Source organism: Ruditapes philippinarum, unplaced genomic scaffold, assembly GCF_026571515.1.
Source record: "Ruditapes philippinarum isolate M1 unplaced genomic scaffold, ASM2657151v2 ctg2367_1_1_1_1, whole genome shotgun sequence".
NCBI classification, from domain to species: Eukaryota; Metazoa; Mollusca; class Bivalvia; order Venerida; family Veneridae; genus Ruditapes; species Ruditapes philippinarum.
The window spans coordinates 306475-330089 of record NW_026863802.1 but is presented as its reverse complement, the minus strand read 5'-3'; the positions used below and the strand labels follow the sequence as shown (position 1 = coordinate 330089).

Sequence of the window (23615 nt, the reverse complement as noted above, 5' to 3'; positions counted from 1 at the left end):
TGCCACCTAATAAAGGCTGTATGAGCAAATGTGTAAAAATCTATTTTTAGCACTGGTGACCTTGACCCAACTGACCACTAACTCCATCAAGGTTTATGTTTCTATCAATTATAAATAACATCTGTCTACAGAATAAGGTCAATACACCTGTAAAAATGTAAAAATCTACATTTGTATTCTTAACATTGGTGACCTTGATATTGGTAACATTGACCTTGACCCAAATGACCCCTTACTACACCCAAAGAAGGAGGACCTTCCTTGGCATGTTTGTATTAAACTTAGACATCACATAAAATATAAAGGCTGTATGAGCAAAAATGTTTATATTTATTTTTTAAACCAGTGACCTTGACCTTGACCCTAGAGACCGCTTACTCCACAAAAAATTAGAGGACCATCAAAGGTATCCACCTACTAAATATGAAAGATATCATTAAAGAAATTAAGCAATTAGAAGAAATTTAAGATAAATCCAACTTGCCGAAATAGGTTAACCAGACAAGGCCCTATTTTCAAAGTGAAAAAAGGGAAATAACTGGGAAATATGGTTGACACAGTTATATAACTTGGCAATATCATGTACTTTGTATTGATAAGTAAGTGTGGAATTATAAAGCCATTAGTATAGATAGAACTTAAGATATTTCCAACTTGCCGTTTTAGGTTAACCATTATTCATTTTCTAAGTGCTGAAAAGGGCAATAACTTGGCAAATATGAAAGCCAGAGTTATGTAACTTGCCCAGATCATGTACTTTGTATTGATTAGTAAGTGTGTAAACTTAGAAGCCATTGGTACAGGTAGAACATAAGAAAAATCCAACTTGCCGTTCTAGGTTAACCTCGTACGGACAGACGGACGGTTCAATCACTATATGCCTGGGGGCATAAAAAACAAGCGCAACAGGTTGACTAGTCTCTATTGTGACTGATAGAGCACCCTGAAGCTATAACAGTAAAAGTTTGTTTGTACCAGGGGATTAGCTTGGGAAAACCCACATTGTCAATTAAGGACTGTGTCTCAAAGAGGAACCAATTCATGCCAGTACAAGTATCTATCTCTGTGTAATAAAAATAAAAATAATATACATGTACATTTATCACATGGTCTTCAGTAGACAATGAAATTTTATCTTTATAATTTCACAGTGAAATTATAAAATATTATTTTCACAGTAGCCAGAATATATTCAAATGCAGATGAAAATAACATATCGCAAGTAAGAGGAAATATCATTAAATATACACTGTGTCAGGAGTAAAAAGTGCTTAATTGTAAGCTCAAGAAAATTTGCCACACATGAAAATACTCAGTAAAATCACAGGAGCTTGAAATTCTATCAATAATTGCTCAAAAGTCTGATTTAAAAAAAAAATCCATACCTATATATTTTTTTATATATAGGTATGGATTTTTTTTTTAAATCAGACTTTTGAGCAATTATTGATAGAATTTCAAGCATCTGTGGTGAAATATATTCGATCTTTAATGCAAAACAAACAGATATCCTCTATTTAATGTACATTGTACACAGTGAATGATTTCTCTAATATTCTTTTAATTGTAATTTTTTGCTAGTTTTAGTTTTAAATGTACACTTCTGAGGTTTTTTATATGACGGAACTGTAAATAATTTTTGAGATTTATGCTCCATTTCATTTTGATGTAGGTCTAGATCAATACCTTGTGTGCCAAATTTCAGATCATTTGCTCACTCAGTTTTTCCAGCATAATAATTCTAATTGTGAAAAATGACATAAAACTGAAAAGCATTGCAATGCTTTTCATTCAGACTACATGTAAGTATAACTCAAAATTAAGATACACAATATATTTATGGGTTTATTTCTTAATAATCTTTTGCCAATTGTTATGTTTTAAGTTCCCCAGCCGGGTGATTTAAGAAATTCAAATTTGATGTTTCTAGACTTTCGGGCCTCAGAGGAGTTCCTTTAAGTCTCACACTAACACTGTTAATATGGTATGGGTAGACCTCATTTGCCCATTCATGCTTTCATTTTGGCTGAGCAAAACCACCAACTCTACAAAAAGCTGACTGCATAAGTTCCTTAAATAAAAGAATTTTACAGCTACTGTGGGATTTGAACCCAAACCAGTTAGCTGCAAGAGACAAAGGGACAGCAAACTGCACTTACCTATTGTAAAAGTCCAAAAATAAAATCTGTTGTCAATTCTGTATGTTACGGTTATATTTTTTGTTTTCAAAACTATTTATTTAAAAAAACAAAGGGGATACTGGCACATTAAAATTTGTCTTTAAGTTAATAAAATAGAAATGAAAAAAAATACTGAAAAAAAACCCCATGAATATTAACAAAGTTTGACTGATGAAACAGAAATAAAATAATGAAATACAAAACAAAAATATTAAGAAAAACAAAAAATGTGAATGATTGAAAAAAAAAATATAAAACTACATATATATATATATAGACATGTAAAAATTAACTAAGAGAGATTCTGATCCACTATTAATCACAAGTTTTGTAAATAACAAAAAATCATGAAAGTAAATACACAAAATGAACAGGTTTGTTCTGAATTAGATCACAGAGTAAAATATGTACTATTTAAACAAGGTCATAAAATATCCTACGCAAAAGTGTGTTTTTTTTAATAGATGTGTTATTTAATTCAAACTAAAACAAAACTGAATTGTTAGTATAATTCTTTACAAAAGAGGTCCCAAAATGTTTCAATAATGCCCACCAAGTTGTCAGATAATCAATTTTTTTTATAGAGTGAAGAAAGCTTGATGTGTAGAATTTTAGTCACATAATTATCACATATTTTACAACATTATATAAGTGTCTAGCTGTCCTGATTTGCTAACTTCCAAAAGCTTCACCTCCAAGTTTAATTTCAGGCATAGAGTGGGCACAGGGGCAGGCAGAACTTTATTAACTTCTAGATCTTAATTTTAACCTACAGTTATGAAGAACATGTAAACCAAAAGTCATTGACCTTCACTTTGCCTGACCTCATTCAGTGACCTTCACTTTAATTGACCTCATTCAGTGACCTTCACTTTAACTGACCTCATTCATTGACCTTCACTTTACCTGACCTCATTCAGTGACCTTCACCTTATTTGACCTCATTCTCATTTTTCTTTCAACAGAAATTGAAAAAAACCTTCATTTTGTGATAAAAACTAAACACAATAAATATAAATAAAACACAAAGACACAATCTCTAACATCTGTCACAACAAGTACACTAACAAATCACTCATTTTGACTAACAATGATCAAAATAAAGGTCAACAAAAACAGTAAACTATAAATAAACTTCTCCATTTAATATTTGTATGTTATTCATCTCCCTAAAATATTTAAAAACGACATACAAACTGTGTCTCACAAATTTTATCCTCCCTGTCTCAAAGAAATGTAATATTAATAATCTGTGAGAATTTTATTTCAACTCTTTTTACATGTTCATGTATTAAGGGGATATGATATACTGACATATACGTCAAATAAAATCTCTGTATTTTCTGTTCCCATCTCTTAGCCTTATTATTATATGCTGGCAACTGGTTCTACCCATGTGACCAGTGCAGACCAAAGTCATCTGGCACACCTTCGACATCTGTATGGTCTGCACTGTTTGTTAGGATATTCAATGCAACAATAATATTGCTGTCCAAAGTTTGATGTCATTAAATGATATCAATTTGACATCTATTGATATAGTTCTGACAAATAATATAGTTTCCTGAGACCTACTTAAATCTTTCTGTGAATTTTCCAAAAATGCCAAAAAGAATTTAAGCCTGTCATGTGATTATTACCAAACTGAAGCTAAAAATAGAAATTCAAATAGGAACTTCCCTTTCAGAGAGACAAAAAAAAGAGGTAAAAATAGGGTTATCCTAATACTGACACAATACTTCTGCATGGCTAAAAATAGACAGAAAATCAGCATGGCTAAAAATAGACAGAAAATCAGCATGGCAAAAAGAGACAGAAAATCAGCATGGCTAAAAATAGACAGAAAATCCGCTTTATTCTGGTTTCTTTTTAGGAGAGCTTGGATATTGTTGAGAGAGGGGAACCAGACTGAGAAGCATCAGATGACGCTGATACTGTTTACTGTTCCTGAACTGTATATCCGTGCCATGAAGACGGTCCAATACTCCTAGCACACCATAATTCTGATTGAACCTGTTAAGATAAAGCTGCTATATTACAAATGACTGATGAATACATTATACCATACATATATAAGACTCTGTAGAATTCCTCATTATCTCTCCCCCATATATTGGTAAAGCCCAAATAGTTGTTAACTTATCATTTAACATGATGTAAGATGGCCTAACATCTGCTAACACACACTTTGTGTGAATCCACACAGAGCAATATATGTATTAATGGCACCTTTTACAAGAAACCAATTTAAATTTCAAAGAATTAATGCAGCAAATTAATTTATTTTTGGACTTATCAATTTGCAAATTACTTACTTTCCAGACAATCTTTAGTTTATGGTTATTTTGCAAAGACGCAAATGGTGCTTTATAAAAAAAGGGGAGGTAACTCTTACTTGAGATGATGATAATCATGTGCCTCTGGAGATGGGAACAAGGGGAGATGATAGCCGCAGTGAGAGATTGTTGTAGACAGCAGGGCAATACTGAACCATAGTAAGGCAGTTGCTGAAAATAACACCACAGCAAAGTTAATACTAGAACTCCGCGAGTCGGATGTGTCGCCTTGTGAACAATATAGTTTAAGAGAAAAATGGCAAAGACAAAAATGAAATTTGAAAATCAACAAAGGGCAATAACTCAAAAAATAAGAAATGCAGATCAGCAGTTTCTGTGCACTGCACTTCTTATCAATAAAATCTATCATCCTATTAAGTTTAAAGTCTAAAGCTTTTATAATTTATGAGAAATGGCAAAAATAAAGTATGAAAATTAACAAAGGGCAATAACTCAAAAAATAAGAAATGCAGAGTACCAGTTTTTGGGCACTGCACTTTTTCATAATGATATCTATCATCCTATGAAGTTTCATGTCCATAGCTTTTATACTTTAGGAGAAATGGCCTAGACAAAAATGAAGTATGAAAATTAACAAAGGGCAATAACTCAAAAAATAAGAAATGCAGAGTACCAGTTCTTGCGCACTGCACTTCTTCTTAATGAGATCTATCATCCTATGAAGTTTCATGTCCATAGCTTTTATACTTTAAGAGAAATGGCCTGGACAAAAATAAAGTATGAAAATTAACAAAAGGCAATAACTCAAAAAATAAGAAATGCAGAGTACCAGTTCTTGTACACTGCACTTCTTCTTAATGAGATGTATCATCCTATGAAGTTTCAAGTCCATAAATTTTATCTTAAGGAGAAATGGCCCGGACACAAATAAAGTATGAAAATAAACAAAGGGCAATAACTCAAAAAATAAGGAGTACAGAGTACTTGTTCTTGTGCACTGCACTTCGGGTCATTATGAGAAGCATGCATACCAAGTTTGAAGTCAATCTGACTTATAATGACTGACTTATGCTCCGGACAAGCTTTAGGGGACGCCGACGACGACACCGACAACGACGCCGACACCGACGACGACACCGACAACGACGCCGACGACGACGCCGCCGACAAAAGTAACCCCTATATGTCGCCTTTTTCAAGGCGACACAATAACAGTAGGTTTTAAGAAACAATGCATTATATTACATTTTTTCTTAGAAAGTACATCACTTGAAATGTGTGTATCTGAAATACAACATAGAAATTTTTAAGGTAAATTGTTTAATGGTTAAATTAACCCAAATTGGAATTCCAGCAATGCTTAGATACTTTTAGATAAATCAACAGATCACAACACATGTTAGGTATATACAAACCCTTAATTGACGAGTGATTTTTAAAAGAGGCAGTGACTGATTAATCATTGTAGCAGAATTTAATTTGATTGCATAACCTTATATAGCTAGCTAATCTGAAAGCTTTAAAATGGAGCAAAACACTTTAAATGGTCTTTATTTTGGGTATGTGATAAATAGAATATTAAATTCGTGTAAGTTCATTACTGAATTGATTGCAATCGTTGAATAAAATAATATTATGCTCGCCAGAGGCTCGCATAATATATTTTTATTCAACTCGTGCAATAAATTCAGTATTGAACTTACACTCATTCAATATCTCCTATATTTAGTATGACATATAGTATACAATTTACTATAATAATATCATACCAAGATGAGATCCCATTAGAAGTGGTCCTAGTGCTGGAGGAAGGATGTTACTGAACAGATGCTCTATAGGGTGAGCGTATATAGCCACAATACCAATAGGAGCCGTCCACTCATGATGTTTCTTATGAATATGTTTATACAGACGTGGATGATGTAGTAATCTGAAAAACAACAATATTATTACAAGAATTTGTAACAGATTTACCAACATCTCCTGCCTTTAAGGGTTTTTGTTTGGCCAGATTTTATTTTTTCTTATTATTTTATATAAAATCTGGAATTAAGAAAAAATTAAGTGTTATGCATAACTTTTACTGTGAATTGTGTGAAATTGGATAGGGTAACAACTTAAAATGATTATAATTTGAAAATGGCATGGTAAACTTTCTTCATATTTTCACTAATGTTTAGATTTGTATGATAATAATAGTCATCATAAAATAATATTTTGATGCCCCTATTTTATATGACAAAATCGAACAGGTTTTCTTACCCCACCCTCTTCTTTTTTTGATGTAAAATAACAAGTACCTATCTTAATAATCAAAATAATCTTTTCAAAGACATTTGCCATTAGTTTTATTAATAGTTATTATAAAAATATTGTTCTTAATTAGTACTTTTCAACTAAGAAAAATATGAAACTAGCTAGACTTTTCTTCATATAAAAAAACATATTCTTTGTTGTTGTATAAAACTGGTACACTAATAAAGACATCTAATACCTTAAGATATAAAGCAACTGTAACAAGAGCACAACAAAGGCGGGGCAATATATGGCCGAATGTAAATTTGTTTGAGAATTTCAACTGAGACCCAATGATCAAGAAACTTAGCTGAAAAATATTTTATCTTAATTATCTTTATGACACTATATGACCTCCAAGGTTGAGGCATTTTTTACCCAAAGTGCATAAATTAATAAAATAAATAAAATAAATTCATAACAACTTTAAGAGAGGTCTACTTAAAACAATGCTATATGCTTACAGACAGAAGGATGGATGAACAGGTGCATAACTTAATATGCTAGAAGTTTTTCGAGCATATAAAATGATAATATATGTATGAAAGTAGCAGGTTTCATACTGACAATTGTACAACATATTTAACAGACATTTTCAACTTTGTGTATAAAAAGACATCTTCTAAATCACTGACTCATACCTGTGTGTATAGTAGAAGAAAAATTCTTCTACAAGTGAAAAGACAAGAATTTCAAACAAGACCCAATGAAAGGAAGGTAGTTCGCCACCGATTGAGTTCCCCCGCTTTATGAATGACCATGTCACACCATAACAAAACACAAGCCCTATAACCACCTGGTTGAATAAAACCAACTTGATGGTCTTCTTGAACTGTTGCATGTCCATCTGAAAATATATATTAAACAAGAGCTGTCAGTAGGACAGCACGCTCGACTATTCTAAGTGCTTGATAGTAAAAGAGCCTTGATAATGTTAAATTTTTTAAGTTCACAAAAGGGCTAATTTTTTTTTATAAATTCATGTTATAGGCCTAAGAGAGAGTCTAATTATACAGTAATGTCACAAGGGTGTTTTATTGAGTATAATAATACTAATTACTAATGAATAAATAAATTTGACAGAAAAGGTACAAAGGCTTGTTATTAAGATGTTTTATCAAGTAAATCACTGCTTTATTATTATGAATGCATAAAATTGTCCCAAAAAAGGCACAAACCCTTCAGTAGTTATTGAGATAACAGCTTACAAGCAAAACTTTACCATGAATTTCTAAGTTGAAAAAGGGGAGAAAAATCAGCCTAAATGCAAGATAGAATTATGGATCTTTGTCAGTGACCTACAATTATGACCCTAAATGCATATGTGAAGTTTTAAATAAATATCTTTAATAGTTATTGAGATATGTAAAACTTGCATGTAAACATTAACCAAAAGACTAAGTAGAAAAGGGGATATGAATCAGCCTTAATGCAAGATAGAGTTATGGAACTTGGTCAGTGACATACAATCATGACCCTCCAATTATGACCCTAAGTGCATGTGTAAAGTTTCAAGTAAATATCTTTGAAGACCTTTAATCTTTAACCAAAATTTGTAAGTTTCAAAGGGGCAAATAATTCTGCAAATATTTTAGGCAGAGTCATGCAATTTTGCAAACAGATATACATTGTTACTATAAAAAAGTATTTTAAATTTCAAGCAATCATTGAGATATTTGACTTTACAAAAAAACTTTAACCAAAATTTCTAAGTTCCAAAGGGGCATAATTCTGTCAATATTGTAGGCAGAGTTATCCAACTTGTCAATCTGATGAACCTTGTCACTGTAAATAAGTATTGTAAGTTTCAATTGAATATCTCAAGCAATAATTGAGATATTTGACTTTACAAAAAACTTTAACCAAAATTTCTAAGTTAAAAAGGGGCGTAATTCTGTCAATATTGTAGGCAGAGTTATCCAACTTGTCAATCTGATGTACCTTGTTACTATAAATAAGTATTGTAAGTTTCAATTGAATATCTCAAGCAATCATTGAGATATTTGACTTTATAAAAAACTTTAACCAAAACTTTAACCAAAATTTCTAAGTTAAAAAGGGGCAAATAATTCTGTCAATATTGTAGGCAGAGTTATCCAACTTGTCAATCTGATGTACCTTGTTACTATAAATAAGTATTGTAAGTTTCAATTGAATATCTTAAGCAATCATTGAGATATTTGACTTTACAAAAAACTTTAACCAAAATTTCTAAGTTAAAAAGGGGCATAATTCTGTCAATATTGTAGGCAGAGTTATCCAACTTGTCAATCTGATGTACCTTGTTACTATAAATAAGTATTGTAAGTTTCAATTGAATATCTCAAGTAATAATTGAGATATTTGACTTTACAAAAAACTTTAACCAACGCAGACGCCGACGCGGACGCTGACGCCGACGCCAGGGCGACTACAATAGCTCTCATATTCTTCGAATAGTCGAGCTAAAAATAAGTAAGGAAAGTATTTACATGATAAATATCATGGAAACTGAGGTAAAGTAAAAATAAATCCTTAAATGAAATGAACTCTTATTTGTTAAAGGGACTATAAAGCTACATGTACATCATATGAAACATTTTTCTAGGATTAATCAATAGTAAAATTGCATTGTTTCCAAAATATTAGGGTCTATTTTTGCAAAAGAATGTCTCTGTTAATTAACACACATGTTTATTGTACATAAACAGAATAAAAATGTTCCAGACCAAAATATTATACTTCTATTTTAAGTACAGTTTTAACATGATTTAGCAATGATTTCATGCATGTGCCATTGGGGTTTAAGACAATTTCTCATTCATACAAACATTTTGGAACCATTCATTTTTAAAATGTAAACAATAATTTTTGCAGCAGGTATAAAGCTGATTCAACCTGATAATTTAGTTATATTTAAATCAAAATAAACAACATTTTTGAGTATAATACTAATAATACTCTATCTATGATTGCACAGCTATAAAAACTATGCATCAAAAGGGTTTAACATAGGTCACACGACTAACGGAAATACCAAAACACTACCGAATACCGGAAAAGCCCCCGAATACTCGATAACAGATATAAGAAAACCGAAATACCCGATAGTAATGAAGTTTAATATATCAATAAGCACTCAATTAAATACATTGTATCATAATTCTCGTATTAGTCTCATTGTCAGTGACTGTACTGTACAGTCCAAACAATTTGCCGTTTTTTTGTGGCTTACTTTGAGTTATTAACAAAGACAAATAACTTGCAGATTGTCATGTGTATCTGCTATAGTTTTCGTCTTTTCAAATAAAGCACTTCTCAGTGTTTTGAACATAACTTTTTCTAGGACATGTACAAGGCATACAAGGTCTTGGAGTGATTGTGTTTTCCACTCAACAGCCTGTTTTAAAACACGATTTCAAAGCAATAATTAGATGTTATTCTGATTAAAACCTGCGGTATTCCGGCTCAATAGAAATATCGGAGTATTACAGCTCCCTTAATCTATCATTAATGGGTATTTCGGTTTTCTGATATTTATTATTGGGTATTCTGGTATTTCTGTAGTATTTCAATATTTCGGTTAGTTGTATGACCGGTTTAATGTTAATATACTGACCTGGACATCTTCCTGTATTTTATATTTCTTTATACACTGTGGTATGCCAGTTATATCCAGCATCATAAAGAATGCATTAGCCAACCAAAACACACATCCAGATACAACCCACATTGCTGCAATAGTTAGTTAATAAATTTATTCTTTATCTCAAAGTACACAAGTGTTAAAACCAATAATGTGCAAAAAGCAGTAAACTGAAAATAATGCCTTGAAAAAACAATGAAAAAAATAAAATATTCTAGAATTTTTAAAATCTAGATTATTCACATAAGTTCACCAAGGGGATTATTCTTTATATACTTTTTACCCCATATTATTATAATAGTTAGGTTTGACTGAGTTAGTTTATATATAAATACATTTACAAACAATGATCTGGTAAATACTTTATTACCAGGAAATGATGTTGTATGGCTTCTTTTTTTAAAGATGTAAATCCCCCCCCCCACCTCCAAAAAAAAAAGAAATCACACTTCCTTAGGCTTCTATAAGATTGAGTTGTTGTGTCTAAATTGATAGTTTTCTACACTGGTTTTTTTAGTGTGTCTATTTTTAAAGCATGAATATCTATAAAATATGACCCTATTAAACTTATGACACAAATTCCAGACAGGAGCATTAAGTATGGACTCGCATCAGCATTAAATTCAGGAGTGAGCTTAAATAACAGACTACGACAGTACAGCTTTAAATTCAAAACTGAGCATTAAGTAACAGACTTGTGACTGCTTAAAATTCAATTACTTGTATGTACCCGCAACTAGCAACACACTGTGCTGTTGGAACAGGAGTGCAACTTTTCCTTCAGCTTCTTAATTAGTATTTACACCTAATCATTCAACATAGATCTTACCTGCAAAACAAAACATGAAGTCATTGTCACGGCCTAGCTTGTCATAGATAAAGTCCCAATAACTCTGCCACAAACTTCCAGTTGCTCCCCATATTCTGTGGACCTGCCTACAGAATAATTGAAACAGGAGGTCAATCATGCGAATATAATTTCCATATCAGAACCTTTATCTTTATTTTTGTATATGACAGGTTATTTTACACTTGCTCCCTTATGATATTCTGTGGACCTGCCAACAGAATAATTGAAACAAGGTCCATTATGCGAATATAATTTCCATATCAGAACCTTTATTTTTGTAAATGATAGGTAACTTTACACCGACATGTTCTATGTATCTTCCTTTAAATCTTTTGGTCACAGTTGAAGATCTTGAAAATATTTTAAAACAAATTTAATGCCTGTTCTTTTGTTGTGCAACTTTAATTCCAATAACCTTGAATATGATATGTTTTATATAATTTAGCAAAGAAAATCAATATTCTTATTTACTTTTATATACTGCAAAATCATTATTATTCGTTGAGCACACATTTTTGTGGTTTTCTAGTATATATTTCTGGAATATTACATAACCTACATTATCTCAGTCAATGAAATTTCTTGGTGGTTGTTAAAAGTGATTTATCATAATTAAGAAGAATTTTTTTCAAGGAGATGAGTCCTAATGGTTAAGGTGTCTACCTCTCAACCCAGGTATCATGGAGTTCAAGCCCTAAATTGTTCACACTCATCTTTCTTCATATGACAGTAGTACTGGTTAGTTCCAGGAAGTGGACTCGAAAGTGATTAATATAAGTTGCAAGAACTTGTTTCGTGATCAAGCTTAAATAAATATGTTTAAATGAGGAAGAATTTTTTACTTTATATTTTAATACATGTACACTGAAAGTTACTATTGTTACAATATTTGTCATCATGCACATTATACTTCAATCTTACAAATGCCACAACTTACATGTACTTACACTTTCAAATTTTACTTGTTAAACATGATAGGTGAAATACATGTACATTTTTGAAAATATTTCAACCAAGTTTACACCTTACCAATGAAATGAATTCCTAGCAGCTGCAAACAGTAGAAGACATGAGCCCATCACAAATAGATACTTCTTTACAGAGTCCAACAACCTTACAGACTTTGGGCCTTTAGTTTCCTTGGCCCCACTTGGTTCTGTAATACATTCTGTTCCCATTTTCACTGAAAGATAAACAACAACAAACTGATTTAAAATGGGAGTTGTCACTCCAAGTTTATACATACATATAAACTTAGTATCCTACAAATGTTTGAAACCTAGCTGTGCCTACATTGACCAAGAGTGATTTCCGTAAGTTATAAAAAGTGTGTTTTAATATTATAAAAAAGCAAAACAATAAACATGTATTGAAAAACTGTCCTGGTTTGTTGCCTTTTTATCATTAATGTTATTATGGAATATATAATAATGTATATTCAAAATACAGAAAATTGCCCTAAGGCAAACACTGTTTGTGGCTGATAATGATTTTTTTTATAAGAAGCCAAGCAGGGAAATATCGCTCCTTGCAAAAACAAAAAATGTTTGTTGGGCTCGACTATTCTCAGTGCTTGAGAGTATGAAAAGGAGCATAACTCTGTAACTCAGAGTTATGAGCCCTGTGCCCATCAAGTAAGTTAATCACATAGAACAAGTGTGTGAAGTTTCAACCCATTCCCTTCATTTATTTGGGAATTACCATCTTGCACACAAAAACTTAAACAAAGTGTGACAGCGACACTGACAACGACACCAGGGTGAGAACAATATATCTTCCTATTCTCAAAATGGTCAAGCTGATAACACAAAACAACCTATACAGTGACAAGAGCTGTTGGTAGTACAGCATATCATGCTTGACTATTCTAAGTACAAGAGTCTGGATTAAATAAAGAATTTTGTAAGCTGAAAAAAAATGCCCTAATTCTGTCAAAATCCATGTTAAAGTTATAGGCCTTGGAATTGGATAGGGACTATCTATCTATCTTCCATTAATGTCAAGACCCTCATAGGGACCTAGACATGTCTGCTTGTAAGAGTAAAAGAGTTGTTTAAAAACACGAATCAAAATGTTAAGAAAACTATATAGGGTGAGATATGTTCAATGCAAGCCATTGTTGCACTGAACTGCTCTTGAGTAGGGTAACTGCAGGGGGTAGGTGGTTCCAGTGGTATACAGTCCTAGGAAAGAAGGAGAAATCATAATAGTCTGAAATTGCTGTGAATAACCTATAACACAGGGGATTGCCATGGCGTGATGTTCGGGAAATGGGTGCCACATCTTCTGCTATGGGGATATCAATTAGATCATGATGAATCTTATAGAAAAGGGATAACCAAGCATTTGTACATCTGTCTGTCTGTCTGAGTTCCAGTTTTGGTAGCTTAAAGGAGCGAAGCATGTCTGTGATGCTAGATGTCTGACCTTGTATTATGTTCTCAAATAAGTGTGAGAAGTTTCATTGTTCCCCTTTTAGATTTGGAAATACATGTACCAACTTCAAATAATGCACATTAAAACTGAACCAAAGTGTGATGCTAATGCCCACACTAACACCTGGGTGAGCACATTGACAGCTTTCCCTATTCTTTGAATTATCGAGCTAATAAAATGATGAAAAGGTATTGACAATTTCTTTTATAATAATCATTAAAAAAAATAAAACTATATACAATTTATATGTAATTAATATAAATGTTCATAATTTATTGGGAGCTTTGTCATCAGAATACACTCATTGATGCACAAATGAAATTGACTGTGTGCAGGATGGTATCTCAAACTCTACTGAAGGGAATGGGCCGAATTTTTAACCTTCATTTATGTGAAACACAAAACAAAAAAAATGGGTGAGGTGAACATGGTGAAGTGTCTCAATCAGATTTCGTAAAAGAGGGGTGAAGTGTCTGCAAAAAATGGCTTTGGGTGCAGTGTCCTGAGGGAAGTTTTTTTTTCAAATTTAGAGAGGTGAAGCGTCCGAGGGCTGAGGTGTCTTTGTTTCCAGGCTGAACAGTCATGACATTTGACACTTTATTTCTTACTCAAGTTACTGTTTAAAAACTAAAAGCTAAAATCAATCATCACAATCATCACATAAAGCAATAAACGAACTTTTCAAATTGGCAACTCAATGGTTATTAATAAAATAATAAATTAAATCCTTCATTCTCTTAATTCTACAATAATCTCACAATCAAATTGTCAAGAAAAAAATATGCGCAACAAGATATTCAATCGTTACACATTTTGACCTTGCCTACCAACCGCGATAACCTAGAGTTTACGTTTTAAATGTGACTTAAATTCACAAAACTTCGTGTAATTGTTAAAGATTTTAAAAAAAATGTTTAAATATCATGCATTCAGTAGACAAAAAACATAAAATTACCCCTTCTAACGTTTTTTCTTTTGTTTCTAATGTCAAACTGTCAAAGATGGTTATTCCTGTTCTTTGACGTACCGTACCGAGTAAATCAGCTAACTGCTGTCACACGGTAACAATATACCGGTACTGGTACGGTCAGATGACATTAATTGTCGGGGTTGACCTAACACTGATCATACAGTCGCTGTCATTCAATGCCCAGGAAATCGAAAGATAATCGTGCTGAATAATTCGAAGCAGACAGCAAGCGGCTACAAAAAGAGATGAATTTTGAAGCATGAGTGCAACATAGATCAAAGACATTATCACAGAAGGCAAATCATAGAAAATGTGTTCTTTCATCAACTGCATGTAAACAATACGGCAGCAGTGGTGTCCTCATACTAAAGACAACTGGTATAATAAGTCACCATCCTGAACAAAGAAATTTAGTAGCGCGTTCCATAAGAGGAAAAGTCACATATGCCACCACTAAATACATCTCCTGCTAGACATACATCACTTCATTGACAATTTCGGTGAAGTGAAACTCGTGAAATGTCTAAACCCCCACAAAGCACATAGTCCTGGCAACAAACCAATCTCACTTATATATCATACATAGTCAGGTCATGAAACATCTTGATCAACGCCATCTTCTATCAAATTTACAACATATGGCTTTTATAAACGGCGTTCTACTGAGGTATTTCAAGTGTTCGTAGCATTGCTTCCGGATGTTAGTTGGACAGCTGGTAAGATACGGGCTGTTGCTTGCATTTTTGGCTGTAGAATCAGCATGTGGATTCCAGAACAGTTTTATTCTTAGTATTTTCAGTTGGTAACTACATGTTATTGTAGAGTGTGGTCATATGTAAAATAATTATGTAGCATCACAGTGTTTTTAGCGTTTGAACCCTGGGTCTTTCAAATAGAATTTGAAAGACCCTGGAGAACTGCACAACCTCACACTTAGATCGTTTAAACTCAATCTGCCAGCCTTTTTTTCACTTCTCCTTTTTATATGTTGCTCTGTGGCACTACCCTCTTCTGACCGGATTCCCATCTACAGTAATGAGTCTTTAGCAAAGAAGCACGAACTACTTTCATTGATTTACAGGAGAAAGAACAAGGGACTAAGCACACTTCCTTGTGGAACTCCGGGTGTCAGCAGCTTGCTACGTGGTATGACCATCAGGCAGCTGTTGCCAGTCAGCTCAGTACCTGACCATGCATTCTTTGGTGGCGCAATTTGTGTAGTACGTACCATGAGGGACGTTATCGAAAGCTTCGCTGTTCTCAATGTCTAGCAGGATAGCATCAATTTGATCACCTTCTACAGGTGTTGTAGCGATGTCTTGAATGGTTGTGATCACATTGAGAACAGCGATTACGATATTCTTTGTTTATATGCGTGTTCCTGTTAATAGAAGCATGAGGTGTTAAATATGATGTTTTTTATCATGAATTTACTTTAGCTATATATGACTCAGTGTTAACAATTAAATTTCTTTCAAAAATATTTAAACATCTTTCTTTTGTAAAAAAAAAATAATAAAAAGTATTTTTTAAGGAACTATTGCGTTATATTATGTGCCGCGCTGACCTATAATACTTAGTGGAGAAAGTTCAAATTCTTCCAAACACTTAGGGACGGTATATTGTTGAGAAATAAATCTAATGATGTTATAGAAGGGTTGGGGGCACCTCTTGTCAGACGCCGCCTATATAGTTTAGGCCGGGGGTATTTATGCCTAGTGTTAAACCTTTTAAAATGCTTGCTGGCAGACATGTCTACCTCACAACCGGAGTCATAACCACTTTTATCACACACCCGTCCCGATTTCGCGACTCCGTAAATGTGGTATTGCACGGCCGTGCATATATTTTGACGTGACGTCATTAGCGTTATACAAACATGTGTAAAGACATGCTAAATGTTCGCGTTATACTATAGGCGTCAGTGAAAAATGACTCTTTTTTTCAATTTAAACGGTCTTTATTTTGGCTGTGTGATAAAAATGATATTAAATCCCTGTAAATTCATTACTGAATTTATTGAACTCGTTGAAGAAAATAATATTATGCTCGCCAGAGGCTTGCATAAATTAATTTTATTCAACTCGTGCAATAAATTCAGTATTGAACTGACACCCATCAATATCCTCTATTACTTTCATTCATACATTAAGTTATTCGGAACAACCTATAGGAATTGCACGCAACCAATAGCAAATATCAGCAGATTTGTTTTGCATTACATCTGCAGTGTATGCATCAAAACAATCTCTAACACATTACAAACATTGATATAGTTTTCCCACATTTGGCCTCTAAACAAAACTTTATCCTTGATATCATAATCTGTAACAATTTTACAGGTTATGCAAACACAACTTTATAGCGTTATCTCTCCCTCAAATGTCCGGCTTTTCAAATTCCAAAATGGCGGTGAATAATGGAAGACATTTAAGTGGAGTTTTTATGTGTTTTGTTTTCGTTTTCATTCAGCCTATGCTAGGTAGGTGATTATTTTTAACCATAATTTATGACTTGAAATTTCTGATTGTTGTCGTAAAAGCTTTGACTGACTTAAGACACGGAAAAATAATAGTGATCCAGTTACGATACGGATTGCAGCAAATTAACTATTTTACCATTTATTTCCCATAAGTAAATACATTGACGTCTTCTTTGCTTAAAATTGATTGTTGCAGATCTTTTTGTTAAATAATTATATAATTATATGAAAGGTAACTTTGTATACTTATTTACTCGCATTTGTTTTGATATATAAATGACAAAAAATTATATGGCTGTATATTTAACATAGACTTCGGTAAAGGATATCTTTAAATTAAGTCAATGTCAGGGACATATTTGTATATACATGTGATATATCGAGATCTTAACTTAAATTACTATCAAATGAGCAGATTAACCATTTTTTATCAAAATTACAAACTTAAGCAGTATATATCTAAAGAAAAAAGTAATATTATTTTCCCGCGTAAATATGTTCTTTTGAAATAAAGATACACGATTGTTTTCGGTTGTTTTAAGATTAGTGTTCACGTGATCTCAGGCCAGTTAGTCATATGCAAAGTTTATAACTTTAAATATACATGCACATTATTTTGTTTTCGGTCTACTTAATATTTACTGTCTTGTTTTATTTAAAAAAATCATTTATGTATTATGTCAATATGGAAAAAAAAAATGTTTTTTTTTTCTTCTGCGTAAACTATATTGGCGGGTCATTTTGTATTAATTAACAGTGATTTGATATATTCAGAAATATAGTAGACCCACTCTCTGTAGGCAGCAGATAAAACATATCATCTTTTACCTAAAAACTCCAAAACTTGAACAGTGACTTCTTGCGCCATTTCTGATCTACTTTTTTTGGTATCTTATTAGATTTGTATCTATTCTTATCAAACGTTTGTACAAATTTTGTGCTACCTTTTACATGACTTAAAAGCTCACACAGCTTAAAGTGCCATGTTATATTGTGGTACTTAAGTAATATATAAAAAAGTAAAAAATATGTTCGTTGCATACTCTTAAAACGATGTAGCACGGGCATGCACAAATTATAATCATTTTGACGTGACACCACAATTCATTATGTAAACATACACTTAATGTTTATAAAGAAAACAAAAACATATGAGCCGCGTCACGACAAAACCAACATATTGGGTTTGCGACCAGCATGGATCCAGACCAGCCTGCGCAGTCTGATCAGGATCCATGCTGTTCGCTTTCAGTTTCTCTACCTGTAATAGGGTTGGTTAGCGAACAGCATGGATCCTGATCAGACTGCGCGGATGCGCATGCTGGTCTGGATTCATGCTGGTCGCAAACGTACTATGTTGGTTTTGTCGTGACGCGGCTCATTTATCTCTGGCATTTTTTTCTGTGCGTTTGTTGTTTAGAATTACTGTTCATGTAAAACTAAAACAAAACAAGTATGTAATAGTAAATGTGAAATCTATTTATAGAATTAAAAAGTCAGCATGACTTGATTTGTCAGTATATATCGTAGTTTATTAGTTTATTTCAGTCTCTTTCATATGCATACATATATACATAAAACATATTAAAATTGATAAAAAAGTAAATAATTATGACCATTCTACAATAGCATTATAAGAGACTATATCAAGTATATACTAGAAGTATCATTATACGTATACAATCGATAGTTAGTTCCAACAGATAACAGTAATGCAACATTACAACATTATAAGAACATTTTACATCATAAAATATATAAAATTAAGGCCTTTTTCAGTGCCCCCCCCCCCCCCCCAAAAAAAAAAAAAATAAATAAATAAAAAGAATAAAAAAAAAATCGCTTTTTTCGGTATAAAACGAACGGTGTGATCTTTATTTGTCTAAAATATTTATATTATATGGTTAAAAATTTTATGATTAACTGCTAATGGAGTATATTTAAACATGACTTATCCATTATCTGTACAAACTTTAGATAAGAAGATGCCTGGCTTAGCGAGTCATGATAAAATAGTTTACTGATCAATAATATTGTGTCAATACAAAATGTCCGTGTCATTTCCACCGTGATCAACCGTCAACATCTCTGCACATTCTAAACACTATGTCCAGTCCTTTCCGTGTTCAAAACGCATGGGAAACGAAAATACCTTCATTTATATTTTTGAATTTTTGTTAATATATGTATAACTAAAACTAATCTTATATCGGACATTCAAATATGTAGAACAGAATGACTCATTCTTTATACGCATAATTTTCATTTTTTTTTGTGTAAACGATTGATGATGCAAGATGCTATTCCGTACACTACAGGTTGTTCACCGTTATCTCCGCCCACCCTTGCCGGTTGTACATGGTGATGAGTCAACTGTGTCGCTATTTTATAAACTCAGATCTTTTTTCATATCTTTTGTTTGTCATTAGATATGAGAATTTGCTGGGTTAATTTGCTGGGTGTTTTAGAATAAATGAAACTTATATAATTGACCTGTACAAGTGTATAATGGATAATATACTATATTCGCAACAAAGATGCCTGTTCATAAAGTTCCAATATCTAAATCCATTGTAAAAGTTGTTTTTATCGTCCCCAAATAGTATACACTAAAGACACTTGAAAAAAAAAACCCGAGCCGAATATTTTACTAGAGCAAAAGCATTGTGGCGCCGTTATCTGTCGCAACGCCGCTATATGTCGCAGCTGCACCATTGTCGCTAAATGTCACAACCGCCGCTAATTTTGTAAAATCTGCTTCCGTTAAATGTCGCAATAGTAGAATTAGATGCCGCACCATTTTTCCTTGCCGTTAAATGTCGCAACACTACCGTTTAATGTCGCAAGATGTATATTCGTGATAAAATTAAGTTATCTGGTGGTAAACATTGAGTTAATGTCTGTGCATATTTAGCAAATTTTGGACATACAGGAATGTCTCGATAAATCTTCCGACTCAAGATGGAAAACTATCTTTTAAGCTGGATTGGTATATAATGGGAACATTTTCAAAAAAAAAAAAAAAAAAAAAAAAAACCAACAAAAAAAAAAAACAAAACAAAAAAAAAAAAAACAAAAACAAAAAAAAAAAAAAAAAAAAATTAAGGAAAAAAAATAAAATAAAAAATAAATAAATAGAAAAGAAATAAACAGTAGAAATATATCATTTGAATATTATTACGAAATATTTCTTAAACAATAATCAAAAACGTTAATCTTGTTATACATGTTTTAATATGACATTTACATGATGAAACATAAATACTTTGTTCCAGAACAGTATGTTATCAACATCCACGTGTATTCCTTGCATGGTTTGTTATCACACATGATAATACTATCAACATAAATATCTATGGCACTGCATACTTTCCATCATAGACCATTACACTTTAAATGTTCATTTTGTTTGAAATTAAAATGTAAAAGCAATTGATTAAAGTATAGTATGCCACTAAACTACATGATTGGTACATATAATACTCATCTTTAAGTATATTTTTTTGCATACTTTTTGCAAATTTAAAACTAGACTAGCGTCCATTTACTTTTCCCTCACCGCTGTGGGTAAAACTCCCGCCAGGGACTGAGGATTATTTTATGTGAGCAAGCTATCCGGCTATCCGGAACGTCGGGGTTCTACCCAAGTTCCCATTCGTTCATGGAGGGGCACCAGACGTCTTTCTCAGCCAAAAAGCTGGAAAATGTCTATATGACCTTACTGTGTTTGTGTGACGTTTTAATGTCTAAAAACGAATTAGGCCTTTGCATGTTTGAAAAACTTATTTTGTTCTTGAATTCCCAATTAGAAGGTATAAAGTTCAAATTAGGTTTCTATTTCATATTTAGTCTTTTGAAACACCTCCTAGTAAATTTTATTTTTCTGCTTCTAATAATATTTTGTTTTTCGTAAAATAAGGTTTTAAAATCTTTTTAAAGGTTCAATTCTCCTAAGTAAAACTTCCTCATGTACAGACTCAATCAAACCGAGTCTGCAACTCTTTTGTAATTTTGCTGTGTGGCAGCTTTAAAAAGTTGCCCCGTACTTCACTTCAGTGTTGATATATTTTTCTGGTCCTTCGGGATCATTCATTCCAGCACTATTAAGTGTTGAGAATTGAGTACCGCTCAAGCCGGTGCTGGGGGGGGGGGTGTGAGGGGTGTTGCACGTATTCTTTATTCCTCATGTACAGACTCAATTAAACCGAGTCTGCAATTATCTTGTAACTTTGTTGTGATTGATGCTTCCGAGGGATCACTTTGTTTCCAGATATTTTCCTATTTAGTTGTATCTGGTAGACACATATTGTAATAAGGTCTTTTATCGCTCCTATATAGCTCTTAATTAAAAGTGAAAAAGTCCTAATTAGGCTTTTAAAACTCCTTGTTACGATTTAAACATTTTTTTTAAAAAGAACATTAATATTTTGTCCCAGACGGTTCCTTAGCAAAATAGTTTTGAAAATGTTATGATTTAATAAGAGATTTTCGACCATGCGACCACATACATGCATCGAGGACATATTGTAAGGAAAGTGACCGTGCAACCACATACACGCATCACAGGATTCCCCTTCTCTTACGAGAAAGGGACAAAGAGTTGTCCGCCCTTATATTGAAGGGCAGACTTCAAAATTAAGCCATTTTCTTATAGTTAAGAAGGCTTATTTACACAGACATGTCTTGAATTGGTTTATATACAACAATAGTAACGCAAACCAAGCGGGGAATCAATTAACGTCCTTTTAAGTCCGCTTTGAAATTTTAAAAAGATCATATATTATTTCTTGGAAAATTTTGAGTTTAAAGTTTTTTTCTGCTTTTCATTTTATGTAAATAACATAATTATTGTACTTTTGCAAAACATGAACGTTTCAAAAACGTTTTATATAGAGATGTTTCACACATTGTTTTCAAATATTTACTTCGGGGGATTTTCGCCAAAGTACGCATTCGACTTTATCTACTTGTAATAGAAAAGGTAATGTGATGGGCTGCAAGAACAAAATAGATTAAACTTGAGCAGCCACCAATTCTGACAATGGTAAGACTGTACATATTTACAAGCCTTATCTTAACCTGCTTTAGACCTGCCTATCAATATAGCAATATCAAGATAGGAATTTCTTAAGTGAGTCAGCCGTAAGTACAACGCTGGGTAAGTCTGCACGAATGTGCCTGGCACACCTGTAACTCTATACTGGTAAAATCATTTCGGTTCCAGTAGTTTTAAAGGTGCAGTGTTGTTAACAGTGGTTGCTTTTGATCTAAAGCTCATCCAAAGTTTAAACAAATTCTATTATACAATTTTCAACATGCCTTTATGTCTATGTAACTGTAGCATGTGCCTTTAAACTTTCATTTGTTATATTTTCTCAAGGTGGAAAAATTGTTAATGCAAAATGTGCATCGGACACAGTAAACGTGATTTCACATCCGACGGAGTCTATATTAATTCAATTCCATTTCACATTACCTGATACTATAACGAATAACATCTATGAACTCAACTCAACAGTAGTGACATAATATGTTTTATACATACAAAGGACAATATGGCCGTTGTGAATCTTGTTTTGTTCTGTAACTGCGTGTCAATAAAAATCTTTTTGGATGCACCTTTCACGTTAAAAAAGACACACTGGGTTGATTTTTTGCATTCGTGACATTAAGTGATGATTGCATCAATGAAATTTGTAAAACTGTAATCTGATTTGGCAAAATGATAACCCATGTAGTATAATACCTTTTATACCGATAAAACTACAGGCAAACATGCTTGTAGGTGAAAGGCCGACACATAATATAGAAAATTCTGATCTGAAATTGATTTTTAATTGAATCTTTCTAGAATAAACTACTCGGTGTGTTAGATCCATCTTATATAAGCATATGTCGTAGCTCGAATCATCGACATCTGGGTTGCTAAATGGAAAATGTATACAAATGTCTTTTATCACCTATTGACTCTTTGCCATAAATTGTGGTCATCAATTTATAAAACCGACTAAGATGACTTTAATTTCAACCAATTGTTTTGTACATCACAGCAAATTATTTCCTACTTGATAGATAGCTAGTCTCCAGATCACTTACATTACATAATACCAGTTTTTTAACATGAATTTAGATATTGCGACATTTAATCTTAGTGTTATAAAATTTAACGGTAAAGGGAAATGGTGCGGCATTAAACATAATCATAGCGGCATTTAACGGCAAAATAGTTTAGCGGAGGTGCGACATTTAGTGACAATAGTGCGACATTTAGCGGTAAGTGGGAATTAAGCGTCGTCGCGACATATTACGGCGCCATAAGCATCTTTAAAATACTAAGAATTTCATTTACTATATAGAATTGAAAAAGCAAAAAGTCGCACGGGACCAGGTATTGAGAACTAGCCATTTTATCTAATGCTGATTGTATATTCTCTACTTACGAGTCTGAAATAAGTCTTGTCCTGTGCGACAAAGTATTGC

At 32.7% G+C, this 23615-nt stretch overlaps 2 protein-coding genes across 3 annotated transcripts in view; one reads left to right on the top strand and one right to left on the bottom strand.

The window, feature by feature from the left end:
• Nucleotides 1-1476: 1476 nt before the first annotated feature.
• LOC132723376 (fatty acid hydroxylase domain-containing protein 2-like) lies at nt 1477-14707 on the bottom strand. The gene is made up of 8 exons (XM_060708082.1): nt 14639-14707; nt 12277-12430; nt 11227-11333; nt 10371-10486; nt 7414-7619; nt 6247-6407; nt 4576-4687; nt 1477-4193 (listed from the first exon to the last, which is right to left on the bottom strand). The coding sequence occupies exons 2-8, from the start codon at nt 12423-12425 to the stop codon at nt 4034-4036; spliced, it is 1011 nt and encodes a 336-aa protein (XP_060564065.1). The 5' UTR covers nt 12426-12430; nt 14639-14707; the 3' UTR covers nt 1477-4033.
• Nucleotides 14708-16976: 2269 nt separating this feature from the next.
• The window catches only part of LOC132723375 (sushi domain-containing protein 2-like), a 31254-nt gene continuing 24615 nt past the window's right edge, over nt 16977-23615 (top strand). For both annotated transcript variants that reach the window (XM_060708080.1, XM_060708079.1), the window contains exon 1: nt 16977-17135. In XM_060708080.1, the coding sequence (XP_060564063.1) occupies nt 17036-17135 (100 nt within the window). In that variant the 5' untranslated portion in view covers nt 16977-17035. The remainder of the gene's footprint in view (nt 17136-23615) is intronic.